At 42.3% G+C, this 27702-nt stretch overlaps 1 protein-coding gene across 1 annotated transcript in view; it reads left to right on the forward strand.

Moving 5' to 3' along the window:
- Nucleotides 1-1368: 1368 nt before the first annotated feature.
- Nucleotides 1369-27702, forward strand: part of LOC310774158 (piwi-like protein 1) — a gene marked incomplete at both ends in the record, with an annotated part of 32075 nt that continues 5741 nt past the window's right edge. The window contains 13 exons of the mRNA XM_083634236.1: nt 1369-1437; nt 1936-2032; nt 11331-11463; nt 11995-12205; nt 12951-13072; nt 13300-13380; nt 14319-14516; nt 15756-15864; nt 17500-17626; nt 19557-19674; nt 20043-20157; nt 20253-20440; nt 26537-26609. Of these exons, the coding sequence (XP_083490362.1) occupies nt 1369-1437; nt 1936-2032; nt 11331-11463; nt 11995-12205; nt 12951-13072; nt 13300-13380; nt 14319-14516; nt 15756-15864; nt 17500-17626; nt 19557-19674; nt 20043-20157; nt 20253-20440; nt 26537-26609 (1641 nt within the window). The remainder of the gene's footprint in view (nt 1438-1935; nt 2033-11330; nt 11464-11994; nt 12206-12950; nt 13073-13299; nt 13381-14318; nt 14517-15755; nt 15865-17499; nt 17627-19556; nt 19675-20042; nt 20158-20252; nt 20441-26536; nt 26610-27702) is intronic.

Consider the following 27702-nt stretch of genomic DNA (forward strand, 5'->3'; position numbering starts at 1 on the left):
GTATCCGTCTCCTGCGTCCGATTCTGCTTTTCTCTCACCTCCACGGCTGCCTTTTTAAAGGAGAGAGAAGGACGCCAGCCCACTGCAAAAAGCCCCACTCACCTAATCAGCCGCGGCTGTGTTCACTTAAGACTTTCCCACACCATTCAGGTGGTCACGTCACTCATTCGTCTCCTCCCCTTAAAGTTAATTTACAGGGACATAAAGCATTTAAAAACTGGCTTGTGACATAATCGTATATTAAAATCATTGGTAATGATACAAATAATACAATCTAAAAAGTAATAAATATAGTAGGGATGTGGGGATGGCGTCCAACAGTTAAAGGGATAGTTTGGCTTTTTGTGTGTGTGTGTTATAACCTAGCTTTACAGAGTAGATGGTGTTCGACATGCTCAGAGTTTGGAGAAGCAATCAGACACCTAATTCAATCATGTTCCTGTACTAGTTATAAGTTTAAGTGAACGCTTGTGTAGCGAGTGTGGGTTTTGTAAGTAAACATGGGTTTGTCTGGTTGTCACGTAAGTCTGGGGTTGACATGTCTGTGGGGATTTACGGGGTTACGTAAAGGCAGCATACCAGCCAGTGGGTGTAGTGGGAGAGAGGGGTTCACCTGTCATTGGCTGGGGGAAGGGGGATCTGAACGAGCTCGAGGTTGTTGATGGGGGAAGCTTGAGGGAGAGGCTGTGTGTGCGTTGGGAGCTGCGAAGCTAGGAGAAGCTAGCGGGTTTGGGTGTGTGGTTGTGGGGTGTTGGTGGCGTGGACTACGGCTGACAGTAGTCCCCGGAATAGCGTTCCACAATAAAGTGCGGTAACAAGAACCTGACTCTATGACTGCTTTGTGGGAACGTTACACTATATTTAAATTATTTTCAGTGCATTACCTTGTCGGTCAGACAGCAGACTGTTTCTACTGTTCTGAGAAAATGTGCCAAAGGAAAATGCTAATAATAATTAATAGTATGAGTAGTATTATGTTTTAATCACTTATTGGATTATTTAGGGAGTTATTCATTTCTGTTGAAATAAAATAGTTGGGATTAGTAGAGGATTAACTTAATCTTCCCGAATGTCCAACAGTACCAGGTACCAACACTTATGGTTGTTTGAGAAGCTTCACATGACATGACATCAGGATTTAGGAGTTTGGTATTTGCACATTATATTTTGTGTTGAGGTTTGTGTATGTGTGTGGGGTGGTGGTGGTGGGAACTTCTGTATTGAATGCAACCTACTGAGGTAGACTGAAGAAAAATCCTGTCGTGGAATATAACGGTTTCTCTTGAATACAAGGCTCATAACTTTGCACTTTGCATTTATTTTCCATCAGCTATTTCCATCAGCTACACTATTTAAGACGGTCTGAAAATGACTGGTCGGGCGCGAGCAAGATCAAGAGGCCGAGCACGCGGCCAAGAGACAGGGACCCCTGGAGTGGTAAGTCTAGTCCCATTGTGTTAGACTCCCGGGGCACCACAAATTATCTCTAGGTTTGTATGTGATTGATGTATGTATATTACAGGTTTAATTTGGTTCTATATGTAGATGTGGAGATTGTGAATATCTGTAGGTGAAGTAGTCTAGTGCTGTCAGAATACCAACATTTTACCTGTTGACTGTAAAAATGATGACTACACAAAATGTAGCATAGCAACAATATTGTCAGCAAAGGCAAATGGCAAATGATCAAATTGAGATTTTCCATGTAGTTCAATTGATTAAGTGTCGTGGAAAATAATTTACTTAAAATAAAAACTTGTATTTGCTTGTTTGGGTCTAAAAGAAAATGGCTCACAATGAAAATATTGAAAAAATTCACTTGAAAAGAATAGATGATTTTTCTTACACTCTACTGAAACCCCTGAGCAGAGCTAATGGTAAACATGAGCAGTCATGCAGGTTAACACAATCTCGTCGATGTTTTTGAAGAGCCAGGCCCGAGAGGTTTCACCAGTAGCTGTCCCACCTGCTGAGGGTGAGCTGGTGGGTCGAGGAAGACAGAAAACCGCTCCAGGAGCCGCTTCTACTGAAGGTACAGTCTTATCCTAAATTTATTAATGCAGAATCATTATTGTTTTTCTAATCACGGAGGGGGACTTTATATTCAGCTACAGTAACCTGGATTGAATTATGTGTAGTTCCATTCAGATGAAGAATACCTACATGGTTGTGGTTGTCTATCCTGGTACTCGGGAGCTAGAGTACTGTAGGCTTTTATCCTGCCAGGTAGTTCATTGCCATTTTATTAAACATCCACCTGGAATCCAAGTGTAGATCAGTCCATTTTATTAACCTGCTGTAATGATAACCTGCTGAGCTCTGGGTCCTGAGGGCCACTCACTCACTGTGTCGACTCAGGCCAGGATGGCTGCCGTCGGGCACCATGTCTGACCTTCCACACGTCTCGTGCTTCCATCAGGGTCCGCAGCTCCCCAGTTGTTGCAGCTCCGCAGTCCTCTTTTAGGGTGTTCACCATGGTCTTTAGTGGTCTTGGTCCTGGTCCTGAGGGCCAGGGAGTGAAAACTGCTGTATGGTACTCATGTGGTCAATAAATTCATGATGTTTTGTTCAATTAGTTTTGTTAACATGAACAACTCTCAAAGCATTCCCTGCCATTGCCGTGTACAGACGTCTTTTAACAGACAATGCTTCCCCACCATTGACGTCGCTGGACGGCAATAAGTGTTTTCACTGTCATGTGATAGATGGCTCTCTTGGGTCGCTTTCACATATAAGCTGGTGGACTCGGTGCGATTCGGGGGGGTGAAGTTGCAACATTGTTTCATTTTTCATTTGGTCTGGTTCGCTTTCACACATGCAATTTGCCAAGCGCACCAAACTTTCTGAACAATGTCATGTGGTCGAAACGGTCACTCATCTATTGGACAGAATATAGAGGGGAAATCTCTCCTCTTCTGCCGCCTTGCCTGCTGAGGGCTGACTGAATCTGCGAAACACAAACCATAGAGAAACACCACATTTATGCGATCTTGGGATTTCTGGTTTTACTTGGGTGTTACTATCAAATAAATATTTTACAAGAATGCGCCTAATATGAGCAGCATCTGCTGCAGCGAGCTGTTGGGTCCAACATCATTCTGCAGATGAGAGGAGGGAGGCAGCGCGGTGCGCACCGACCCGTGTGTGCGCCACAGTGCTTTTGCTTCCTTCTACTGCCTTCTACTCATGATACACTGCCTTTCCTATATCTGCTCTTGTGTTTGGTTCGGTTTGCTTTCACACCACAAACGAACCGTGCTAGAGTTCACTTGCAAACAAACCGAGACCCACGTTTTCAAGCGGACCAGAGTTCGCTTGTTTGTTCCGCAACAGAGTTCGTATGCGCTTTCACACCACCCCAAACGAAGCACACTATCCGAGGAAATGAACTCTGGCGCGGTTAAAGCGGCTCAAACAGCTTATATGTGAAAGCGACCTTACCTTGTGAAATAGTACAGCACATCTAAAGGTGTACAGGATCGACCACGATTGTCAACAAACAAACAAAACCAGGAAGCAGAAAAAAGCATCAATCTCCCGTCAGAAATGGTCCATAACACAGCTCCATGGCACTGCTCAAAGCGTGACCCAGCAGCTTTTATCGATATCACGTTCGCACTCTATTACAGTGAGGGGGGGTCGTATAAATTTCAGCCGGTAAATTGCTCCTGACATAGAGCCCCAGGGATGACGTATTTTTGTAGTCGGAACGCGGAAGTTGCGGACTTCCGGGTTCTTCACTGTTTCTTGGTGTGCGACCAATAGAGGGGACATTCTCCCTGTTACAAGTCACTCTACCATCCTCAATGACTAAAAAGCTGTTATATTAAAGCCCCACTCAGTAAGTTTTCCACTGCGCCCTCTGCGTGCATTAGTATCGATAACGATATCGCCGTTCAAAGTCAACAAAACACAGCGCCAGAAGCTCTATGTACATGTTGTGACATTGGGTACTCACCACGTGATGAAATAATAATCCATAGTTCCGTGAAACATAATTTTCGTAGCAAATCCGAATCGAGTTACTTCCTCGTTTTCATGAACACAGCGCTTCCGCTGTACAGCGCATGCGCGCATGGTTTTCTTTTTTCTTTTTTCTTGCTATGGGACGTGACAGACAAACTGCTTAGTCCCAGTGCTGGCCAATGGAGGGCGGTGTGGGATAAATAAAGACGAGGGTCTCCCTATTAAAAGTCAATCTACCATGTCCTGTGACTAAAGAGCAGTTATATTTCAGTAAAAAATGTCAAAAATCTTACTGATTGGGGCTTTAAGGTGAAAAAGTTACTGATTGGGGCTTTAAGCTTGCGTTGCCCAGAGACCTTATTTGAAGCATCGCACCAAAAACCCATTCAAAAATCCCATAGGCGAAAACAGTGAAGAACCCGGAAGTGTTGGCATCGATGTTTTCCGGACTCATTCCTGGAGCTCTCTATACAGTACACAGACGAGTCGCCCCCCCCTGCTGCGTGACCCGGCTCGCCTCTCTCAAAAGCGGGGTGAATTTCTTTCTCACACCGGTGTTGCAGTGAAAGCTGTGCCACCACGGGCGAGTTTGAACGGGAAACCAAGTCATTATGGGGATCATTAGTATAACACTGGCCAGTATCCGCCATCAAAGGCATTTATTCGAGTCAGGAGCCGTGAAGATGACTTAATTTACAAAAATGCCTTTTCCACCGTTTTCTGGTCAGAGTGGTGTTTTTGGTGAAAACGACCTACATTCAGGTGTCGAGAACTAAAGAACGGATGATGGTAGAATCAAACCTTTTTCCCTATGAAAGTCGAGACTCTACTTTCTTTTGGGATATACAGTCTTTACGTAGTCATAGAAGAACATATTCTGTGGGTCTTGGAAAATTAATGAAAATGGTGGCTAGTGACTTATTCTCAAAACCTCTGGCGGAGAATGAGTTGAGACAAGAAGAGGCTTTTCATGTGGGACTAGTATTGTGGACCTCACGTAATTAATAACTCCCAACAGCTGCATTCAGGGATGCAAACTCTGCGACAGTCATCTTTTTCATCCCAAAATATGACACTTGAGTGAAGTTTTATATCAGTCCTGGTAACTGTCACCTAGGGCTGCACGATATATCGTTTACACATCGTCATCGCAATGTGCGCATGCGCGATAGTCACATCGCAGGACATGCGATGTCAAAAGCAAATTAACTCGTCATGTTGCTTGATAAACTCTCACTTTAGGGGAGGAGCCTACTGAGTGAAATGTAGGCTCTCTCAAAGGAGAGAGACGCCCCGCTACTGTACTCACTCATTTAGTGCTTAGCTTCAACACAACAAACATGCACAGACAGTGGCGCTGGAAGTACTTTTAGGTAGGGGGTGCTGCAAGGCCGTAGCCACCGATTCACGGGCGCCGGAAAATTTGGTCGCCGCCAATTTTTTTTTGGCCACTTTGTCGCCAGATTAGAGGAATATTAACATTAAGATTAGACTGTTGTGTCATTATTCAGTCACCTTTTCTCACTCACCTCCATGTCACCACTTGCTCCCACTGCTGTGTTGGAATCCTCATTCTCTCTCCCACCCTTTTTGGACTTTTAGCCATATTTAGAGGAATATTTAATTTTAAATTAACATTAGGATTATACTGTTGTGATGTCATTATTCAGTGTCTTCTCCTCTTCTCTGCAGCATTACTCAATTTACCCTCAGGAATCAGGGACAGTGATAGCCTACCTGCTATTCCTCCCATATATCCAGGGCCGGATTAACTCATTGAGTGCCAGCCACTTTTGGAGAACGGAAGCTCCCAGTGCCAGAGTTTCAGAGCGTTTTCAGTGATTTCTCGAGGCCCACAGAATATTGTGTGATATTACTATGTAAACACCGAACACGCACAAAGAACGAGGAGACTCTCTTCTATCATCTGCAAAAAAAAGTTTATTGATCCCATTTTCCCTTCTTTAGTTATGAGCTGGAGAAGATAGGCTGATTTGAGCAAAAAGACAGGTTTCAAATTATAAGCTGAGATATTCAGCCTTTTGTGAAATGCAGCATTTCAAGCACATTCACTGACGCTAGCTAATATTTTCTGATGTAGTGACGTGGTGTAGTTCTGTGGAGCCTGCGTGCCCCACCCCCCTCTCCCCGCCTCAGCTGCAAACTCCTCCCCACACGCACCCAGTCTATTTTCGGAGCCTCCGTTTTTGCGCCGGGCGGCTCACGGGCGGCTCTCAGCGCGACAAGGAAATGCCAAACGGGACTGCAGGGATAGGTTTGGCCCTTCGGCGTCGGGTGCTGCCTTTCTGGCGGGTAATCGTGTGGAGAAACTATATGCAGACAGACAGACAGAGGCAGAGGAGCTCAGTTGTGCGGGGATTGACTGATGTTCGCAGCCCGACGTCAGCTGCAGACAGAGCAATCTATATGCCTCTGGCTGCAGCATGCATCGGCTTCTCTTTGATCACGGCTTTTTGCTGCAGTTTTCCGGACCTTTCTGTAATCTGGAGAGCACTGTCGCCACCTAATGAGTCTGTAAAATAGGTTATACACCTTCAATAGCTCCCATATTTGTACAGGAGATGCCTGATGCTTTGATCCACGTCCCACCGTCAAAAAACGCAATTGACGAACATACTCGTCCTTGGCACTCTATGTTACTAAACGAAATGACGAACATACTCGTCCATGGCACTCAATGAGTTAATAGTACCATGGGTACTATTAAAAATTAAAAATATTCATTTTCTAAGCTATTCATTTCGCCTTTTAGTCATAAAGATTATATCTTCCAGACTGAAATGTTATAACAGAAGTGGAGTATTGGCCAGAATTACATGAACATTTGGACACTTATTCAGCGGGTATTTTGCATGTTGCGTTCAGGTGCACTGTTTTTTTTTTTTTTTTGCATCTCTTGCCACCAGGGGGTGCTGCAGCACCCACCGCACCCAGCTTCCCTTGCCCTTGTGCACAGATGGCTAAATTGAATTATTTTTTGCTTATGTTGGGTTGCTGACAGTAGCCTGTCTGTAAACTATGCGTTTGCGGACTTGTCCACAGCTTGCAGCGCACTAGCATACAGCAGGCTGGCTGCTGTAACTCAACATGTCCGTGGAGTGGAGATATTTACTCTTGAAACACCAAAAAGCAAGACCGCAACTTATAATGACACGAAGGCTAAAGTGATTACTGAGAAGTTGTCCGTGTTATCACTGCGGCTGTCTCTCCCCTTCAGTCTCTGATGTTGCATCACATGATAGCAGTTACCGTAGAGTTAATCATACATAGTGACTCATTTACACAAAACATGTCAGTGAAAATAAAAAGACAAGACTCATATCTGGGCAATTAAATCTATATTTATTACTTTTCACGAATGAATTGTTTGTCACCGGTCGGCTGCATGTGAATCCTCGTCTCTCTGTACTGCCGTGTGCTCAAAAACCGGAACTCCCCAGGTGCGGAGTGTACCACTTGGTAGTTTCTGGAGGGTTTCCGGGGGGTCAGACCAAGTGTGGTCAATAACGCTTTTAATTGATAAATTAAGCACAATATGAACAATAACTGTTAAAAAAAAATATGAAAATGAAAGTTCACAAATATTAGTTAAACAAATCCTTATTACTACTACTAGACCCAGTGCGCACACTGAATAGGCCTATTATACTATAGACTATTATACTTACTTTTCTGTCATATCGTCATTATTAAGCCGGCTTATGACTGCTTAGTATCTTAATTACTCAAAATATAAGGCGACTAAAAATGGCAACCATATTTTTATTCGGGCAACCAAAAGCTCTTGCCAGGTTGCCACTGCGGCAACCACTTTTAAAAGTGAACGTCGAGCCCTGGGTCTTAGATGTTGGATATGGTGATACAGCATACATGTTGTCTTTCCCTGGTTTTAAAGGCTGCATTACACTAAGTGAAGTATAGGCTAGTGACATTTTAAAGTAGAACTCACTCACTTTTTCATGTAAGTCATGGAAATCCATTGGTCAAAATGTGTATGCACCCTGATAGATGACGCTCTGAGGCCTACCAGTAGGCCACAGCCCAGTGGTTGAGAAACATTAAAATACCTAATTTCCCCTCCAAAATCAGATGGACTCCTCTACAAAACCATCCCAATCATTCTAGAAGTATTATTTTCTTTAAAATAGAGCTATTCTGGTAATCTTGTGAAAATCTGTATTTTTATATATTGCAGGGGCAGGGAATATCGCAATGCCAATTTTTTCCAATATCGTGCAGCCCTACTGTAACCTTTTTCATTATCCATGAGTTTGCATCCCTGGGCATTTCATGAGATGCATTTGCTTGCAATCATGAATTTGCTGGTGTCCCAGAGAAAATGTAAAGATTTTACAATTCGTCAGTTTGTTTGTGTTCAAAGTAAAACTAATTTTGTTCTGAAAATATATTCAAAACCTGTAGAAGTAAAATGAATTGCACAGCATAAACTATGGGTAAAAGTACTAAGATTGTAATTCACACATGACTACCGGTAATCTTGTCAGGACATCCCATCAGTGGGTAATTTGGTCTGGAATTATTGCTACACAAATTAGAGAAATGACAGATTGGCACAGGATAGTCTCAGCAATTATAAATCACTGGACATTCTAAAGTAAGGCAGGTGAAAGGGATTAAAAGGGACAGCTGTCAAAAGTGTAAAGCAGCTGCAGTTCCACACATTTTGTGCTTAATTATATCTTTAGATATCTTTCTCAACACCAATTTGTATGTATTTTAAGAGTAGATAATGGCTACCCAGTAACCACAGCATACCACCCTGTTTCCAAGCATGGGGAAATAAGAGCAGCTTATGAATACAGAAAATGTCCAGCCTTTTGTGTCCATGTGTGTTGATCTGTTAGCTCTGACAGAACTTGTCGAGTTTGGAAACTGGATTGGGTAAGATGTCAATGAATTTCCCTTCTTGATATAAATACAATTGTCTGATCAGCCTGGTGCAAAAAAACAAATTGTGTTCTAGTGAAGTGGTTCTCAACTTGTGGTATGGGTACCACCAGTGGTACGCGGGGCTCCCGCTCATACTTTCATATGGTGGGAAGTGATGTCTTCAACTAATTTCAATAATGAAGACTACCTCAGCCAATGCCCGGTCCAGGTTATATCACCCATTTATTGATATGCACGCCCCCTTTTCATTCATGCTTCTCTCCTTGTCCAATCACAGTCTCTCACACTCCCCCTCTCTGGCCAATATCTAATTAGTTCAAGCCACTCCATTTCAAGATTCAAGATTTTTATTGTCACTCCATGGTACAAGTATCACGTGTGAAATTCTTGTGCTGTGGACTCCGTTTAGAACATAGTACAAATATAACAGGGCATATGAGTGCAAAAACAACAATAGACACAACAAGCAATAAGGCAGTATAGTGATAAGACAAGTCAGAGACAGTGGCATATTCACTGCACATAGGTGCTGCTAGCCATTCACCTAACTGGAGTAGTATATCAGAGTCCATGTTTTTTACCTACTCACCTATGTGTGCTGTCACCCCTCAGTTGCTGATCATCGCCGAAGCAATTGTTTCGCCCCACCGCCTCCCCTGACCACCACCAACGTCATGACTTCTGAAGAATTCCCTATGCGGGCATTCTCTATCCTAGATATCACTGACGTCCTCTCATCTGAGGAGGAGCGTCAACGCCCTCCCCCTCCCTATCCGATCAGCCCAGAGCCTAGAGGCCTTCAAGTCCCTGCTCAAGACCCACTTTTGCTCCCTGGCCTTCGACATTAGTTGGCTGCTATTCTGCGCCTTTTTATTTATCTTATTACTTTTATCTATTTTATTACTTACTGCTATTATGGTCCATCTTCTCTATTTTTATCTTTTTATTATTTGTTCTGCTGCACTTTATTGCACCTTGTGCCGTAGTGTATTGTTTCTACCTGCCTTTATATTTGTGTTTTTACTTGTAAAGCACTTTGGTTGGCTGCCTGTCATTGTAAATGTGCTCTATAAATAGTTGACTTGACATATGGAGTCATACGCCAAATCTAATTTTATTGTATCAGTTTATTTGAACCTTCTTACTAACCTCATTATTGAATTACTGAGGTGTCTACGCACCTGTATTACACCACCTCAGGATTGTGAAGAGTGCAAATGACTCTTACTCTCAGCACTCTGGTTCTAACACCAGATGTTATCATTTTGAATAACAAAGCAACAAAGTGAAACTGACAGTCTTTTGTTATTCTTAGCTGTTATACAGAAAGTGAAGCTGACAGTCTTTTGTTTTTCTTAGCTGTTATGCAGAAAGTGAAACTGACAGTCTTTTGTTTTTCTTAGCTATTATACAGAAAGTGAAACTGACAGTCTTTTGTTTTTCTTAGCTGTTATGCAGAAAGTGAAACTGACAGTCTTTTGTTTTTCTTAGCTGTTATGCAGAAAGTGAAACTGACAGTCTTTTGTTTTTCTTAGCTGTTATGCAGAAAGTGAAACTGACAGTCTTTTGTTTTTCTTAGCTATTATACAGAAAGTGAAACTGACAGTCTTTTGTTTTTCTTAGCTGTTATGCAGAAAGTGAAACTGACAGTCTAGTTTTTCTTAGCTGTTATGCAGAAAGTGAAACTGACAGTCTTTTGTTTTTCTTAGCTGTTATACAGAAAGTGAAACTGACAGTCTTTTGTTTTTCTTAGCTGTTATGCAGAAAGTGAAACTGACAGTCTTTTGTTTTTCTTAGCTGTTATGCAGAAAGTGAAACTGACAGTCTTTTGTTTTTCTTAGCTATTATACAGAAAGTGAAACTGACAGTCTTTTGTTTTTCTTAGCTGTTATGCAGAAAGTGAAACTGACAGTCTTTTGTTTTTCTTAGCTATTATACAGAAAGTGAAACTGGCTGCCTTTTGTTTTTCTTAGCTGTTATGCAGAAAGTGAAACTGACAGTCTTTTGTTTTTCTTAGCTATTATACAGAAAGTGAAACTGACAGTCTTTTGTTTTTCTTAGCTGTTATGCAGAAAGTGAAACTGACAGTCTTTTGTTTTTCTTAGCTATTATACAGAAAGTGAAACTGACAGTCTTTTGTTTTTCTTAGCTGTTATGCAGAAAGTGAAACTGACAGTCTTTTGTTTTTCTTAGCTATTATGCAGAAAGTGAAACTGACAGTCTAGTTTTTCTTAGCTGTTATGCAGAAAGTGAAACTGGCTGCCTTTTGTTTTTCTTAGCTGTTATGCAGAAACTTGACAGCCTTTTGTTTTTCTTAGCTGTTATGCAGAAACTGACAGTCTTTTGTTTTTCTTAGCTGTTATGCAGAAACTGACAGTCTTTTGTTTTTCTTAGCTGTTATGCAGAAACTGACAGTCTTTTGTTTTTCTTAGCTGTTATGCAGATCTCAGCTGGCTTTCAGCAGGTGAAGCTAGGAGAAAGAGGTGGACGCCGCCGTGATTTCCATGATGCAGGAGTTAACACCCGGCAGGCTATGGAGCATGTCAGAGACTCCAAATCTGGTCTGTAAACATTAAAGGATTCACATTGTGTTACACTATACACGTGCTGTTGTTAAATCATTCTTGACCACTTTGTATTAGGGCTGTCAAAGAATATTGTATATTCGAATGTAAAAATTTAAAGAATATTCGAATAAGAACATTCATATTTCGAATTTATTATTATTTATTTATTTTACATTTAACCAGGTAAAAAACCTGGCCAAGAGGGCAACATAAAAACATACATCGTTTGCCTAGTTATTTAAAAACATTACAAAAGTGTAGGCTACTACTGTATTAGTACTGACTGAATCAATCTCGGGGGGGATGGGGGGGAAGGGATGTTTGATAAAAAAAAAATTTTGTTCAAATAAATATACAGTAGTATATAAGCTCTCTGGTTGTATTCACGCACACATTTTTTTCTTTTTCTTTTTAATATTCGAATATATACTAATATATTGGGACAAATATGTTTTGCTTAGAGGGAATATTCGAATATGATTTTGGGGCAATTTTGACAGCCCTACTTTGTATGTACGTCTTCAGGTAGCAGTGGCTCTGCCATTCAGTTGAGCGCCAACTACTTCCGCATCCTGTCCCGCCCCCAGTGGGCTCTCTACCAGTACCATGTCGACTTCAAGCCCATGATGGAGGCTCGCCGCCTGCGTTCTGCCCTCCTCTTTCAACACGATCAAGTACTGGGCTCAGCACGCAGCTTTGATGGAGCCATTCTCTTCTTGCCTCAGAAATTGCCCAACAAGGTACTGAGTGAGAGAGACTGTCCCTGACAAGGTACTGAGTGAGAGAGACTGTCCCTGACAAGGTACTGAGTGAGAGAGACTGTCCCTAACAAGGTACTGAGTGAGAGACACTGTCCCTAACAAGGTACTGAGTGAGAGAGACTGTCCCTAACAAGGTATTGAGTGAGAGACACTGTCCCTAACAAGGTACTGAGTGAGAGACACTGTCCCTAACAAGGTACTGAGTGAGAGACACTGTCCCTAACAAGGTACTGAGTGACACTGTCCCTAACAAGGTACTGAGTGAGTGACACTGTCCCTAACAAGGTACTGACTGAGAGAGACTGTCCCCGTTAAGTCTAAATTGTTTCATTCAGTAGCATAAAAACAGAACCAGCAAAAATGCACACGAAGACTGATGTGCAGTGAACAACGTTAATGTGAAACTTGAAATTTCATTTTGTGTTAATTTCTCAGCAAAGGTGGGCCACAACAAGTCTTGCTAAAACAGCCTGCCTTGGCTAGAAAGCACTGTGGGAAATGCTGGTCAGTAATGGGCTGTCAGGGTGGGCAATGAGCACCATCAAGTTTGGCCGTCATTGCTAAGTTTGCATACACCACCAGACACTTGTGGAAACTTAGAGGTCCTATTCTCGTTGAGTTGGGTAGTCAAATTGTGAATTTGGCTGGTGAACTTTGCAATATAACGGCCAGTGTTGAAGTAAATGATCTGCCCTGCACTGAAATGTTGTTCACTCGTGTTTAGGAGACCGTGCTACACAGTGAGACCCGGCATGGAGAGAAGGTCCAGATAACTGTTACCCTGACAAATGAACTGCCACCCACTTCACCAGTGTGTCTTCAGTTTTACAACATCATCTTTAGAAGGTCAGTTTTCCAGTTGACAGGGCATTGTCTATTGTTAAAGACCTGTTGTTATTTCACATATAGTAACATTTGTTGTGGTGTGATATCCTGTATCCTAGTTGAAAGTACTGCTTAGTTGGGATTGAAAGTGAGGTGTAATTCATGGACAAGAGGAGTTGTGGTATGGGAGGTTTTAGAATGGTCTCTGTTCCAGAAGTCAGGTCTATAATACAACTTTACTTGTTCAGGATCTTGAGAATGCTCAACATGCAGCAGATTGGACGCAACTACTACAGCCCCAGTGATCCTCTCAGCGTCCCACAGCACAAGTACGTATCACCTGCTTCACCATCGTTTCTTCTGTATCGCTTGGTTATCCTGAATGTCAGTGTTGCAGTACAGGCCAGGAAAGTGTCTTTAGTCGACAAGCCAGTAGGCCAGTAAATGCCACAATTTGGTGCTTTCCTGTCAATGAAATGGCACCTCAGAATGATTGCTTATCATTAGTATATTAAAGATTGATTTTCATGACAGAGCCCCCTCCTCCTACACACACTTGATCAGTGTCAGATGAGAGATTCACTGCGTCCCAAATTGTAAAACTATAATTGCAGTGAAAACTATTTGCATAACGTTTTGAAGAATATTAAAGCAGCTACGAGCAAGATTTTTGATTGTTATTAAACAGTCTAAATTTAATATCGATGCATCACATCTTACCTCTAATAGTAGACGAGACCAACGCAGAGTAGTCTCGCTTGAACCCTGAGTGAATCGGCCAGTGTTCTGTCTGTGGCCAGGGCAGATCAGGAAGTGAAATGAAACGGTTTGCAGCAGCCACTTCGGCCATAACCACAAAATAACTTCCAAAAAACCTGTTAGAATATAACAAGAGATGTTCGCAAGAGTAGCAAGCCCCTGCATGGCGTTCTCCTTGTTTATCTGTTGCTAGGCAGAGCGGAAGGCAGGCAGCTGCCGTGAACCGTTTCGTTTCACTTCCGGGTTTAGCCGGCCCGCCGGTAGAGAGAGAGAACACCCTGGTGACGTGAGGTTAGACAGACACAGACTCTATAATCATCAAGAGAGCAATCTCCGATTCACACGGCTTTGGTCTCAGCTACTATTATAGGTAAGATGTGATGCATCAATATTGTAATTATACTGTTTAATAACAATCGAAATAAACTGAAAAACATGTCCTACTTGTCTGGATGCAGTCCTATATTTAAATAGGCACTCTATAGGATGATGTAAACTTTGCCCACAGGTTGACCATCTGGCCGGGCTTCACCACCACCATCCTGCAGTACGAGAAGAGCATCATGCTGTGCACTGACGTGAGCCACAAGGTGCTGCGTAGTGAGACGGTCCTCGACTTTATGTACAGCCTGAAGCAGCGCTGTGGGGACGAGCGATTCGCTGATGCCTGTGCCAAGGAGCTGGTCGGACTCATAGTCCTCACCAAGTAAGATCCAAATGTCACCTATTCATACCGTTGGTGCTGCACACAAATGCTTTGGCTAACTATGCAGAGGTTTTCCATCATTTGAATCTGTGGTTTCCAAAGTGGGGTCGCGGGCCATGGCCAGGAGGTGAGGTGAGGTCGGGCAAGTAAAACATTGAAGAGCAAATGACTCATTTCACATCTGCTGTACAGTGTGAGGAGGAAACTGGCAACTCATAAAAATATAGGGCTCTTTTCTGGCCTCAATACCATCATTACACCCCCTTGGCTAATCGTAGTCTGGAATCTTGTCCTGTGCTTCTATTGTCTGCTTAATGTCATATGTACTTCACCATCGTATGTCAGGACCTCTATACCTTATATCAGGGGTGCCCAATACGTCGATCGCGAAGGTAGTGTGGTAGATTGCATGGCATTGAGGAAGAAAAAAAAAAAAAATCACTGTTTTTCCATATACCGTAAATTCCGCACTATAAGCCGCACCGGAGTATAAGCCGCAGCAGCAAAATTGCCTGTTTGTTACATATATAAGCCGCACCGGACTATAAGCCGCAGGTGTTTTAATGTTTTTTTTTTTTTTTTCCTTAATTGTGTTTTAATGTTTAATTACCATATGTAAGGGTTCATGCACAGAGGGGATTGTCGGGAAAGAGATGGCTGTTTGAGGAAGCTCCCATTTATTAACATTTCAACAAAACAACATAACACCACCTGTGTTTTTTTTTACAGTGCACACAGTGTCCGTGGTGTGGTGAAAAGAGGGCAAGAGAGGAAATTAAAACAGAAGTGGATTTATAGTTAGAAAGAGTGCTAAAAAAGAGAGATTTTTTTTTTTTTTTTGAAAAAATCCATAGATAAGCTGCACCGTTATATAAGCCGCAGGGCCAAAAAACGGGGAAAAAGCCGCGGCTTATAGTCCGAAATTTACGGTATATAAATAAATATGTTTGGTAGATCACTTTGACTTGGTCATTTTAAAAGTAGCTCCCAAGCTGAAAAAGTGTGGGCACCCCTGCCTTATATGATTTGATTGAATTTTACATCTGTTTTTATTTTGTGAACAAGGGAGAAATTCCTACCATACCGGGGCTGTGTTTGTTCTAATGTCTTGCCTATATCTGTTGATAAAAAATTCCCTTTTGCTTCAATAAAAACATAAAAAAATAACGATATAAATTAATTTAGTTATAACTCACTTCACCTACTACGTCAAAATGTAACTTGTCGCTCTTCTGTTAGGTACAACAACAAAACCTACAGGATTGATGACATTGCATGGGATCACACGCCCATCAATACATTCAAGAGGGGAGATGCTGACATTTCCTTCAAGAACTACTACAAGACTGTAGGTTCCTACTCTGAACACATGCAGGGCTGTAATAAGAACTACAAGACTGTAGGTTCCTACTCTGAACACATGCAGGGTTATAATAAGAACTACTACAAGACTAGGTTCCTACTCTGAACACATGCAGGGTTATAATAAGAACTACAAGACTGTAGGTTCCTACTCTGAACACATGCAGGGCTGTAATAAGAACTACAAGACTGTAGGTTCCTACTCTGAACACATGCAGGGCTGTAATAAGAACTACAAGACTGTAGGTTCCTACTCTGAACACATGCAGGGTTATAATAAGAACTACTACAAGACTGTAGGTTCCTACTCTGAACACACGCAGGGCTGTAATAAGAACTACAAGACTGTAGGTTCCTACTCTGAACACATGCAGGGTTATAATAAGAACTACAAGACTGTAGGTTCCTACTCTGAACACACGCAGGGCTGTAATAAGAACTACAAGACTGTAGGTTCCTACTCTGAACACATGCAGGGTTATAATAAGAACTACTACAAGACTGTAGGTTCCTACTCTGAACACATGCAGGGCTGTAATAAGAACTACAAGACTGTAGGTTCCTACTCTGAACACATGCAGGGTTATAATAAGAACTACTACAAGACTGTAGGTTCCTACTCTGAACACATGCAGGGCTGTAATAAGAACTACAAGACTGTAGGTTCCTACTCTGAACACGTGCAGGGCTGTAATAAGAACTACAAGACTGTAGGTTCCTACTCTGAACACATGCAGGGCTGTAATAAGAACTACCGTACAAGACTGTAGGTTCCTACTCTGAACACATGCAGGGCTGTAATAAGAACTACTACAAGACTACTAGGTTCCTACTCTGAACACATGCAGGGCTGTAATAAGAACTACAAGACTAGGTTCCTACTCTGAACACATGCAGGGCTGTAATAAGAACTACAAGACTGTAGGTTCCTACTCTGAACACGTGCAGGGCTGTAATAAGAACTACAAGACTGTAGGTTCCTACTCTGAACACATGCAGGGCTGTAATAAGAACTACAAGACTACTAGGTTCCTACTCTGAACACGTGCAGGGCTGTAATAAGAACTACCGTACAAGACTGTAGGTTCCTACTCTGAACACGTGCAGGGCTGTAATAAGAACTACAAGACTGTAGGTTCCTACTCTGAACACATGCAGGGCTGTAATAAGAACTACAAGAGAGTAGGTTCCTACTCTGAACACATGCAGGGCTGTAATAAGAACTACAAGACTGTAGGTTCCTACTCTGAACACATGCAGGACTGTAATAAGAACTACAAGACTGTAGGTTCCTACTCTGAACACATGCAGGACTGTAATAAGAACTACAAGACTGTAGGGTCCTACTCTGAACACGTGCAGGGTTATAATAACTACAAGACTGTAGGTTCCTACTGGAACAAGTCAAATAAAATTTGACTTGACTTGACTACTCTGAACACGTGCAGGGCTGTAATTGTGGGAAGGTGTTTGATATCAAGTATCTTAAAATCTTAATTGCAGTATCCCAAATTTACTCTACATGACGAGAAGAGCCTTTGCTGCTCACTAGCAGTTGAATGTTTATGCAAAAGCCTGTTGTATCATTCTGCACATGGATAATTACACTGTATGTCTTCAGCAATATAGCCTGGACATCAAAGACAACAGCCAGGTGCTGTTGATCAGCCATGTGAAGAGGCTGGGTCCTGCTGGAGCGCCCCCTCCTGGCCCAGCCATGCTCATCCCAGAGTTCTGCTACCTTACAGGTCACCAGCTCACATTTTCATTTCACACATTTACAAGATTTGTTTGAAGAATATGCTTGAAGTGCCCCCCCCCCCCCCCAAACTGCCATCTGTCTTACTAGAAGTTTTAGATAACGTTTCCTCACTAATCTGGGTATGAATGACCACTTTAAAGAATGTTTTTTATTTTTAGGGATGCACGATATGGATTTTTTCAACCGATACGATAACCGATAAATATCTGCTTCTCCTGGCCGATAACCGATGATTATTATCATAAAAATATATATATAATTTTTTTATTTTAATTTTTTACCTGTATTTTATGCACACCTGGGGTTAAAAAAAGGCAGATGTAGTGAGCATAGCTCTGACCTAACCAAATCTAACTGACATCACTGTGAACGCAAAACAAAGAAAACTTCTGATATAATATGATTGTTTTAATAAAGTGTATCACTCAATTATAGTCAATACAAAAATAAAGGCTTTTATAGAACGGAAAGCCAATGACTGCTTAGTCTGCAGATAAAACACAATGACAAAAGGCATAGTAATTTAGACTCTTATTGTCATGTTACTCATCTGTTCAAATTTTGCATTGGTTCCAGTTCTCAGTGAATTGTAGCCTGGGCCCAATGAATGGGGCAGGCACTATAAACCATCTGTCGTTTCACTTTTTACTGAAAAATGCTGCCACCAGATTAAAGAAAAGACACTATGTGATGTTGACTGATGCTTTTTATGTAGCCTAATGTGCGCGACTGCGCATTTGTTTTCCTTATTATTGGCTCTGTCCAGCAGCTAACGTTAGCTCAACTCCAAAGTCCCTTTGGCTTATAGTGGGACTCCCGGCTAGCGCGGTTAGCTTAATGTTAGCAAGTTGTTTTTTGGAGTTAAATACACAATCCCTGGATGTTAATTTCGGGTAAAGGGGTTTCCATTAGTTTCTACAAGTTTACGCCAGCTCTGTGAATATAAAGTGTTTTTGCAGGGCTGTTTGATCACAAGCCACAAACTGTAAATGTCACAAGCAGTTGGTCTGCCAAGCGGACGAGCCTGAAGTGTAGGCCGCGCTACGAGCTAATGCTAACGGTAACACTTGCTAACAAAAACAACAAACGTATCCGCTGCATCATCGCCAGCTTTGGTTTAATGTAATGCCAGCTTAGAGGTTTCCCCTCCTCTCGTAACCTGTGTGGGACATGGATTGCAAATTACAGTCGCTTTCTGATCATCTGGAACTGAAAAACAGAAACACTGGTAACTGGCAGTGTGGACACCCCGGCATTCCAAAATGTCGGCACTCCGAAATACCGGCATTCTGACAAAATTGTCGGAATGGAGATCTGTCTCGCCATTGCGAAAGAACCCTAACCCTAACCCGGGTGACCGGCTGGAGCTAACCTCTCCCAGCCCCCACATCTAAACCTAACCTCTCCCACCCCCATGTCTAAACCTAACCTCCTGCAGACCCTAACCTCTCCCACCCCCCACGCCTAAACCTAACCTCCCCCAGAACCTAACCTCTCCCACCCCTGTAGGCTAAATAACTCAAGATGCTATGTCGGAATGGCGGACCTAATATCTTTCGCAATAGCGAAACCTTTTTTGGAGATAAAAAGGGACGCCTCTCCGAAAGCATAGAAGTCAATGATCGGAATGCCGACACTTCGGCTTGGCGAGAGGACCCCACTGGCAGCAGCCATGTTTGCGTCGCAGCTGTGCTGTCACGAGCGTGCGACAACAATAGCTCCGCTTCCAAGGCAAAAATAAAGCATGATTATCGGCTGATAATTTATCGGAAAAAGGCCATTATCGGAATGATAAATAATAACGCAAAATGGCCATATCGGCCGATAATTTCTCGGTCCGATAATTATCGTGCATCCCAATTTTAGTGGGAGCCATCGTATATCAAATTTAAAGTGAAGGTCAATGTTTTGGACAGGCTTGACTGATAAGATGCGTGCTGACTTCAACATCATGAAGGACTTGGCCACCCACACCAGACTGACCCCAGAACAGAGACAGGATCGACTCAACACATTTGTCGATAAGATCAAAAGGTTGGTGATATTCAGATGTTTCCATCAGTTAACCTTGTTTAATGGTGTCATTGTCTTAATTGTGGGCTACAGTATATTAAAAAGGTTTGATATGAAAAATCTGACTTCATGTATTAGAATATTCAACTTGTGTATTAAAGTACTATTGGTCAAATGTTAACAAAATGGACTTAACAAGTAAGGCCACCTAATCCTCATACAACTAAACATCATACCAACAACTCTGGTAAAAGAAGTCAAACTTTACCAGGCAAATTGCCTTGTTGGGTTGTTCATGTGCATTCAACTTGCAATTACAACTTTTCTGATGGCACCTAAAGGCAGCATAATCTCAGCCTCTGATTTTAATCTTAAAAATGATTTTGTAGGAATGCCGAAGCACAGGTGGAGTTGGATACCTGGGGACTAAACTTTGATAAGGAGCTCCTGAAACTGAGCGGCAGAGTCCTCCCAGGGGAGAGGATTTTCCAGGGACAGAGATCGGTAGAATATGCTCGTCATTGCATATATTTTGGTGTGTATGGTGTTGTGGTTGGGAGGGTGTTGAACTTAATTTCGAATTTTGTTTTGTCACCCAGTACGACTATAACCCCTGGGCAGCTGACTGGTCTAAGGAGATGCGTGGGATGCCTCTGATCAGCTCTCCTCCACTGGAGAACTGGCTGATGTTCTACACCCGTCGTAACGTCAACGAAGCCCAGTCCCTCCATCAGACCCTCATGAAGGTCTCAAGTCCTCTTGGCATCCGTCTGAACGCGCCCGTCAGGTGAGTTGTAGCAGCAGCAGATTGAACCATATAATAAAATAGAGGGTTTCTACACCACCCTGTGGTAGGAGCAGACAGTTACGGCCATAAAGATTAGAATTGAGATTGAAGCATTAACATGGTTCATACAGATGCTTAAAGACCTTAAATGACACTTCCTCCAAAAACAATGCTTATTTATAATGCCTCCGCTGGCGATAGCCAGGCCAGAGGCATTATGTATTCGGGTTGTCCGTACATCCGTCCGATGTTCTTTAACGTCCACTTGGACTCAAGGATGAACGGTTTACATTTTGGTTGTTAAAGCAGCTACGAGCAAGATTTTCGATTGTTATTAAACAGTCTAAATTTAATATCGATGCCTCACATCTTACCTCTAATAGTAGACGAGACCAACGCAGAGTAGTCTCGCTTGAACCCCAAGTGAATCGGCCAGTGTTGTCTTGATTAGTCTGTCTGCGGCTGGGGCAGATCAGGAAGTGAAATGAAACGTTTGCGGCAGCCACTTCGGCCATAACCACAAAATAACAAAATAACTTCCAAACAAACTGTTAGAATATAACGAGAGATGTTCGCGAGAGTAGCAAGCCCCTGGATGTAGCGAGCATGGCGTTCTCCTTGTTTATGGTATGTTGCTAGGCAGCGCGAAACGGTTGAAGGCAGGCAGTTGCTGTAAACCGTTTCACTTCCTGGTCTATCCGGCCCGCCGGAAGACAGACACAGACTCTATAATCATCAAGAAAGCATTCTCCGATTCACACGGCTTTGGTCTCAGCTACTATTATAGGTAAGATGTGATGCATCAATATTACATTTAGACTGTTTAATAACAATCGAAAATCTTGCTCGTAGCTGCTTTAAAGGTCAAAGTCCAAGGTCACTGACCTCACAAACCCCATTTCCAAGCTTGTATCTCAAGAACACCTTGACGGAATTTCTTCCAATTTGCCTCAAACGTCCACTTGGACTTAAGGATGAACTGATTAGATTTTGGTGGTCAAATTTCATGGTTACTGTGACATCACGACCGCTTGTTTCATGCTCATTAACGTGATATCTGAGGAACGCCTTGATGAAATTTCTTCACATTTGGCTCAAATGTCAAAGTCTGGACAGACATGCATGTCGACTGCTCACATGTTGGCGGAGGCATATATCCGCGGTGCGGTCATTCTAGTTCTGCTTGAGGCGCACGGAGCACTCGGCATCCTTACCATAGAGAATGAATTGGCAGCTCAAGAAAAGCTGAAAAAAGCAAGAAAACCTGTGGACACGGCTTCTACCTTTCCTTGTATTTTCAGTGGGTATTTTCAAGGTGAGGAAAGCAATTGATTTAGTGAGGATGGCCATAAGATACCAGGCTGTCTGCAGGTTTGTGAGCTTTAAAAAGTCTGATGCATGTTTTTATAGAGATACTCAACACTTTCCACTTTTTTCTGCTGAAAATCAATATATATTGGAAATTAGCTGTGTTGAGGAATCCAGGTCAAAGTCCTGACATTTACTGTAAATCTGAGTAATTCCTCATCTCTTCTCACATACCCATGCATTTCCATGCAAACCAAAAAGGCCAGCTGTAGACTCCCAATTTTCCTCCCTTTCTATTGGCTGAACTCTTGATCAGTGACGTCGCCAAACCCAGCCCGCCCATCTCTCGTGCCTACGCCCCTCCCAGCCAAAGTTTATAAAAGTGGCTGCACACCATGCTGGGACTATGGAGTGTGGAGAATTGTTGAATAGGGAGAGAGAGAGATTTGTGGAGCGTTTTGATTAGACTGCATAGTGTAAATTGTAGTATTTAGTAGTCTAGGTTTAGTTTTAGAGTACGTAAGATAGCCTAAGTTGTGTTTGTTTGTATAAATAAATAAATAAATGTTCGTCTGTTTGCATAGGTATGTGAGAAGAGATGAGGAATTACTCAGTTTTACAGTAAATGTCAGGACTTTGACCTGGATTCATCAAGAACACAGCTAATTTCCAATACAGTATTGATTTTCAGCAGAAAAAAAAAAAAAGTGTGGAAAAAGTGTTGAGTATCTCTTTGTAGTATTTCGTCGCTGTCGCGGCAGGACCTCGAATCTCCAAAACAGCAACTTTTCAGGAAGTTAAAAAACCTGTTTGTCTTAAAATACTGAACCAAATGTCGTCAAAGTTGGCACATGTCTTAATTATAGTTAGTTTCCCGCTGAATGTGTCATTACTTCATTAATATCTTACCTGGATAAGCTCAAATGATGTTGTTTATATTATCAGTCCGACTTGGAAGCACTCTCTCCCGGCCAGTCAGGTGCTGATGGCCGCCTCCCCTCTGCACATGCACGGGCCGCGGGGGCGCACGCAGCCGTGAAGCAGTGCTCTCATCCTCCATGGCCGAGGGGAAGGCTTTGCCATGGGGATGAGAACAGTCTGACATAACGTTAACGTTACTTTATTCTCGTCGGAAACCACTCCGATTTGCATGTTAAAACAAGTTTGCAGCCTAGGAATAACTGGAAAACATTTTATTGATCTATTCACGTCAGAAGAAGCCAGGATAAAACAAAATGATATCAGAAATACACAGCACGTCTGCCGTGTGTCTTTTCCGGGTTTAGTGCGTGGGGGGGTACCCCCACAGCTTTGACTGGTGTTGGCTCGCTCCCCCAGTGGTCCTGATGCATCCATATACTTCTACTACCTTCAGATAAAGGTTGTAAGCTCACCTGTAACTATCGGTGACAATAGGCTCGTTTGAGTTGACTGCCGCCTCGCCTGGAAAGCAGACGAGAGCAGGCGAGCAGAGTCAGGCGAGGCGTCAACAAGTCAAACACCCCCGCAGCACACTCACTACACTTTCACAACAATGAACAAGGCTCATTCAGGCTTAGTTTTGTAACTTTTACCTGCTGCTCATGCACATCACAGCACAGGCTAAATGATAGGGGTGTCAAAAAATAATCGATTATAAGATGCATCGCGATGCGGACCTGCACGATTCTGCATCGATTCACAAATGTCAAAAATCGATTATTTAAAATATATATATATATATATAATCAAATAAAATATAATGGAAGTACCGTAAATTCCGGACTATAAGCCGCGGCTTTTTTCCCGTTTTTTGGCCTTTTTTGCCCCCTGCGGCTTATATAACGGTGCGTCTTATCTATGGATTTTTTCCAAAAAAAAAAAAAATCTCTTTTTTAGCACTCTTTCTAACTATAAATCCACTTCTGTTTTAATTTCCTCTCTTGCCCTCTTTTAACAACATAACATAACATAACATAACACAACACAGGTAAGCAGAAAGAAAAAGACGAAGCAATCACGCCATGAATGAGGAAATGACTCACCTGCTGGAGGCTGGAGATACACGCTTGGGCTAAACTTTTACTCCGTGAAACACTATCGATTAAGTCCGACATCGCTCAGAGGTTTTGAGCAGCTTGAAAACAAGTTTGAAAACGTGCAGAAGTCCATCCACTCACTCACTAAAGAAACTAAGGCAACCGTGAACAGAGTTTATAATGCGGAAAAGCGCATCCGCGCACTGGAGGACAAAAACAACACAGTGAGTCCGAAAATGGATAAAATGCCAAATCGAAACCCTGCACACGCAGGTTGATGACTTAATCAGCAGGAGTAAAAGAAATAACATTAGCCTGATCAATGTAAAAGAGGAGCTGAGATTGGTGACATGGACGCTTTTGTGGCAAAATCCTGTGTTACATCCTGGACCTGAAGGAAGGCGAGAAACCACCAGAGGTGGACAGGGCACACCGGGCGCCTCGGCCACGTCCAGACCCCGGCCTGCCACCGAGGGCCATCTTCATCTGCCTACTCCGCTGGCCCGACCGTCAACTCATCCTCCAGGCTGCGGGGAAGAAGCCCCTCACCTGGGAGGGTACGCGCTTTTTCGTGCAACAGAAACGCGCAACATACAACAGTATCATCGAGTCAATGGATATCGCTTTGGCGTACTGTACCCAGCGAGACTCGTCATAACCAGACCGGACTATCTTTAGCACTCTTTCTAACTATAAATCCACTTCTGTTTTAATTTCCTCTCTTGCCCTCTTTTCACCACACCGCGGACACTGTGTGCCCAGCGGCGGAACAAGAGCTCAAAGTGAAACTGCCGAATATCTTTTGAGTTGGACTGGTCAATAGTACTGTGAGTAACTAAAATAAAAAAATAAAAAACGGAATTCTCTCTTCTTTAGCACTCTTTCTAACTATAAATCCACTTCTGTTTTAATTTCCTCTCTTGCCCTCTTTTCACCACACCGTGGACACTGTGTGCACTGTAAAAAAAACAAAAAATACCACAATGTGTGATTTTGTCTGGGGATTAGTGACCTGACTTTTGTTTTGTTGAAATGTTAATAAATGGGAGCTTCCCCAAACAGCCATCTCTTTCCCGACAATCCCCTCTGTGCACGAAGCCTTACATATGGTAATTAAACATCAAAACACCCGCGGCTTATAGACCGGTGCGGCTTATAGAAGAAAAAAATAGTCACCTTTGAAGGTGCGGCTTATAGACCGGTGCGTCTTATAGTCCGGAATTTACGGTACATGCAGTTGTTTATTTTAATTATGGATCATAATACAATGCAATTCTAAATGCACTTTTATTTTAAAAGTAGCCACACAGTGAGAAAAAAGAAAGTGAGAAAAAAAATCATGTATTCGGGAAAAAAGTGATGCATCGATTTAAGATGCATCGAGATGCATCGATAATCGTTATCGAATCGAATCGTAGCCCTCTGAATCGTAATCGAATCGAATCGTGAGGCCAGTGAAGATTCACAGCCCTACTAAATGATGCCACATAAATATACATTACGTAAAGTCATTGCATAAATGTGTTTTTATTGAAAAAGTGGCATCAAGTAAGCAAGTCTTGGAGTGGATATCACAGTGTGCAACCATGTTACGTTACATGTTACAAACTACCCATTTCCCTATTCACGTTGTATTTGCGAGGGGTTTATATACACCCCACCGGTGGATGTGTGTTTCTCTTAGGGTTGCCATTTAATTTCATTTTATTTTGTCCAATATTCAAATATTCCTGAATTGCATTTTGTGTTACAAATAAGTATTATTTCTATCTAACTTTTTAGCCAGATTTGATGGTTTTCTTGTCAAAAGTTGGCCGGCTCAAAGCCTTCTGGGTAATATCCAAACAATAGAGAGGCAAAGTGACCGCCTACTTCCTGCTTCAGCACTGTACCAGAGATTTTCATCTGTTATTTATTTTCCCATACACATTTCGTAAAATGCTTATAAAAAGTTTTACTGGTTCAAACCAAAGGGTACATATATATTTAGAAACGGGAGATCGCATAACATCTCACTGGGACCAAAACATTAAAAAAATGCGTGTTTAAAGAAAATGTTTTTTTGATGTTTTTTTTAGTTTTGGTCCGAGTGAAATGTTCTATGATCTCTCCCGATTATAGCGTTAGCTGAACCGTTTGGTTCGACAAAGTAAAACGGTACGCTGGTGTTTGGACTGAGAGAGTCTGGTGATGCGAGGTTTGGACAGGAACATCAGCAGCAGATCCATTCACAGCGCTAGCTGGCTTTAACTGAAACTACACATGCGCGAGCAGGAACTGCACAGAGCTCTGCCATTGGCTCTGAAATTTGCCCGCCCCACAAAAGTTCATCCTATCCAAATATGGAGGGGTGGATTCGAAAGCCTGAAAACTCCCTGCCCTTTTTTGAAAAACTGACCAAATCTGACCCAGACTTCTCTGTCTGGCTCAACTGTTGAGTAGATCTCTTTAACAACAAAAGTAAGACATTTTAAAGGAGTTTGAATTTTTAATTTCCCTCACAGGTCAGTTAAATTATCCATGACTACTGCTTTTTCTTGAATGGCATTTTGTTGAAATAATGGTATTTTTCACATTTTGCAATGCTGTGCAATGTCGTGTGTGTATATATAAGAATCAATATACTGTACTGTATACAAATCTGAAGACGTTGCCAAATCACAATATTTGATGTCATTCTGAACATCTGATTGTCACCCATATGATTTCAAGTTTGAAAACATGGCTGGATATATCATATTTCACTTTTGTACGTTTTACTTTCATACAGGGTGGAGTATGAGGATCGTCAGGAGTCTCTTCTTAGAGCCCTGCAGCAGAACGTCGGACAAGGCACACAGATGGTTAGTCAGTCACTGAAGATATAATTGCACCAGTGTGGCAAGCTAGTCACTTTCACCTAATCAACATTTTGACATGACTGAATTGTATCTAAACCTCTATTTTTGATAGACTTCACTGTAATTGTACAATAAAAAATAGCTTTGGCATAAATACAGGCTGGTGGAGTCGCTATTGCATTAGCTGTTCCTTGCAAGTGCCTGGTGCATCCAGTGTTCTTAGCTGGGTGGGAATTACATGGAGGCCATCGGGCCATGGCCTGTGTTGCCTAGAGATGCTGCGATCGAGATTTTTCAATTCCGATCCGATTCCGATATTTTAGCCTCAAAACCGATCCGATTCCGATCAAATTTCGATACCCGATTCGATACCGATTTCGATCTGATACCGATACAGCACATATTTAAGCCTCTCTATGCTGTCTGATAGCTAGCAGGCAACAAACATTTTTAGCTTTACTTTTTAGTACTGATTTTGTAGTCTGGAAAACTAACTGCATTTGCACTTCCCAAATATGTAGACAGGAAACTTCTCACCTCTTTATAAATCTGCGGGATGGCTGTGTCAGTGATATAACTCCGGCTGGGCATATCGTAGCGGGGCTCCAGCTGCTCTATTAAGCGTCTAAACCCGACATTACCACCGACAGTGGCTGGTCATCAAGCACTATAAACTGGGCAATGTGCTCTGTTATAGACAAGTTTCCTGGGCCGTTCCTAGGGCGGCACCATAGCAGCCTTTCGTGTCCCCGGCTTCCGTTTATGTCCACATTGCGTCCACAGCAGCGAGCACATCAGAAGGCAGCAGCCGAAATATCAAAACTTTTTTACAACGATGGATAACATCAGCTACTACGTTATTAATTTAAAGTTTCTTGTACCATAACGCCATTTCTGGATTACCAGGTGCGACTCGGCAAACTAACGTTATAATCCCAACCCGATCTCAAAACAAATTGTAAAATAGCAACGTTGCTATGTTACAATTTCGGCTCCGAAATTGTAAAATGGTAATCCACGGAGCAGTTAGTAACTGAATACAATTTCATTCAAGTCTAGAAGTGAGTCGCCTTAAAGTTAATATCCCAGTCTTCTT

Source organism: Poromitra crassiceps, assembly GCF_964638095.1.
Source record: "Poromitra crassiceps genome assembly, chromosome: 3".
NCBI classification, from domain to species: Eukaryota; Metazoa; Chordata; class Actinopteri; order Beryciformes; family Melamphaidae; genus Poromitra; species Poromitra crassiceps.